Source organism: Acyrthosiphon pisum, chromosome X, assembly GCF_005508785.2.
Source record: "Acyrthosiphon pisum isolate AL4f chromosome X, pea_aphid_22Mar2018_4r6ur, whole genome shotgun sequence".
NCBI lineage: Eukaryota > Metazoa > Arthropoda > Insecta > Hemiptera > Aphididae > Acyrthosiphon > Acyrthosiphon pisum.
Genome location: NC_042493.1, coordinates 41142306 through 41144802, shown reverse-complemented (window position 1 = coordinate 41144802; position 2497 = coordinate 41142306). Strand labels below are relative to the sequence as shown.

The window sequence follows — 2497 nt, the reverse complement described above, 5'->3', positions numbered from 1 at the left end:
TCTGGCCCGCGCTACATTTTCAAATTACTTCATATAATTTTATTATACTATTATTTTCGTATTTTGTAGTGATTATTTTAAAAATGTCCGCTGAAAAACGTAAAAAATAAATGTTAGTAAATTTGAAGGACCTTTTTTTTTTGCTTTCTCCTATGCACTGCGGCCAGCTAGATTTTAAAGTACTTAAAAGTGGCCCGCTAGTTACTTTGAGTTGCCCATCCCTGGTATACACTATAGTATAGTGACTATACGGTAAAAAAAGATTATTTTATTCCCCCTTCACTAGTTCCCACTCGAGGGTTTTGTGCGCCGCTGTCGACACTCAACACTGTCTACAGCAGGTGTGTTCCGTAATTCCGCCGTAATATGTATGTTATGCCAGAAGTACCGAATTCTTGGTATTATCATTGATTATAAATGTAATGATAGGTATTGTATTTTATGGCATATGAATTCAACTCCATATATCTAGAATTCAGTCTACCTACCTATACATATACTAAGGCTCATACAATAGGTATATTACGTTATATAGGCGTCAAATAATTAGGCGCAGATTAAAAAGGTTGCACCCAAAAACCCAACACTTATAATTTCAATACCAAAAAGTCTACAGACAAAAACTATAAACACTCGATTCATTGTATAGCAAAATACTGCACACTATTTCCAATCTACTAAGTAATCTACTAAGTAATTTAACATGTATTTTATTAGTAATTAACTGGTTAGACGAAGTAGTTATAGAATGCATCCGAGGAATAATGCAATTATAAGAAATGGATGGGCTAATTTAGAAAATGGAACATACAATCTGCAAGATTTCTTAAAAAATGTTTCTTACACCAGTGAACAAATCTTAAGAAATGAGATTGGTGAACCGGATTTTCAACCAAGTAATTTATTATCAAAACTTAATTATTTATAAGTTATTATATTTACTTTATTAACTTTTTGCTTATAGTGCTTGCTATTCAAGGGTTAAATGCTATACCTCCAGGGCAATTACCACAGAGGCCCCCTCAACTGTTGTTAAGACCGATGCCATTACCACCATTAATACGACCGGCCGTACAACCACCAATAGCTGAAGTGGTACAGATGGCTATACAACCAGCAGTGGCGGTACAACCACCGATGGTTGAAGTACCTGCAATGGCTGTACAAAATGCTAGAAACCAGAGGGGTGTGCGTAGAAGAGGTAAATTTAAAACTTTAAAATAACTCAAAATTAAAACCCTTATACTTTAGGAAATCGTGGTCATCGTGTACAAGGCAACGGTAGAGGACGTTTGAACCCGAGAGAATTTTTTGCAAATATTGAAGAAGGTAATATTATGACCTGCAACTAATAAAAGTTTTTTATAGAATTTCTTCTACCTAGTAGTAAAATAAATATTGCTTTTAGAACTAGAACCACGTATTCCCCCACCTGTGCCGAATTAAAATCCGATTCCCGTCAATAAAAGTAAGTTAAAATAATTATTGAAATTTTAAACTTTTTAAAATTATAATTAATAATGATTTATTTTTTCAGTGATTTTAGAAGTATGCATTATTTGTTACGAAGAAGTGGTAACAGTCACTATAGTGCCATGTCGCCACACATTTTGCAATACTTGCATTACAAGATTAATAGAGGAAGGGTTTAATACATGTCCATTATGTAGAGGCAATATTGAAGTGTACGAGGGATATGTAAAATAATGAGAATAATGTTTACGATTACTATTTGGTTTTATTTTTTTTTTATTGTTAATTTGAGAGATTTTTTTAAGTTATTAGTTAAGTATATCTTTAAGTTAATTTCATTTTTGTCAGAATTTATAAAAAATTTTATTGCATTATTTTAATTTTAATAAATATCTATATAATATATAAAAATGAATGTATGTCTGTCTGTCTGTCTGTGTGTCCATATTACCATGGCAACCATTTATATATTATTTTGAGATCATTGAGTAATATTACTTTATGTTATTAAATAAATAATAAATAATGTTATAAAAAATATTACTTTTTGAGTATATTACTCTATGTTTGAGATTTCCGATGGAATTTTTTTGTATATAAATGGTTGCCATGGTAATATGTAAAACATATTATTCATATTATAGAGTTGGCATTTTTAATGGGCAACGAAGTGTAACAGGCAGTGGCGAGCCGAAGTGGTCGATTTTGACGCAGTCGCGTCAACTTTTCAAAGGAGGTGGTGACACCCCAGGACTGTGGCGCAGAATTACATGCTAAAGCCTGACCTCTTGGCTCTTTTGATCATATTTTATTAACATCATAACTTTGTTATAAGTAAAAATAGGATGGTGGCGGTGGTGATAAGTACATAATTATGAAAATGCGTCATTTTAAATTGAAGTTCAGCCCGCCACTGGTAACAGGATCAGCTAGTAATATATAAACTTTTAATAAGAATAAATAGCATTCACAAATATTGAACGATCATATACTTACTTTGTTGTTGTTGACTGTTGTTATTATA

The 2497-nt window shown here is 31.8% G+C and overlaps 1 protein-coding gene across 1 annotated transcript; it reads left to right on the top strand.

Annotated features, from left to right (window-relative positions):
* Positions 1-226: 226 nt before the first annotated feature.
* LOC107883713 lies at positions 227-1809 on the top strand. The gene is made up of 5 exons (XM_016804275.2): positions 227-896; positions 965-1201; positions 1252-1329; positions 1409-1468; positions 1538-1809. The coding sequence occupies exons 1-4, from the start codon at positions 749-751 to the stop codon at positions 1444-1446; spliced, it is 501 nt and encodes a 166-aa protein (XP_016659764.1). The 5' UTR covers positions 227-748; the 3' UTR covers positions 1447-1468; positions 1538-1809.
* The last annotated feature ends 688 nt before the right edge of the window (positions 1810-2497 follow it).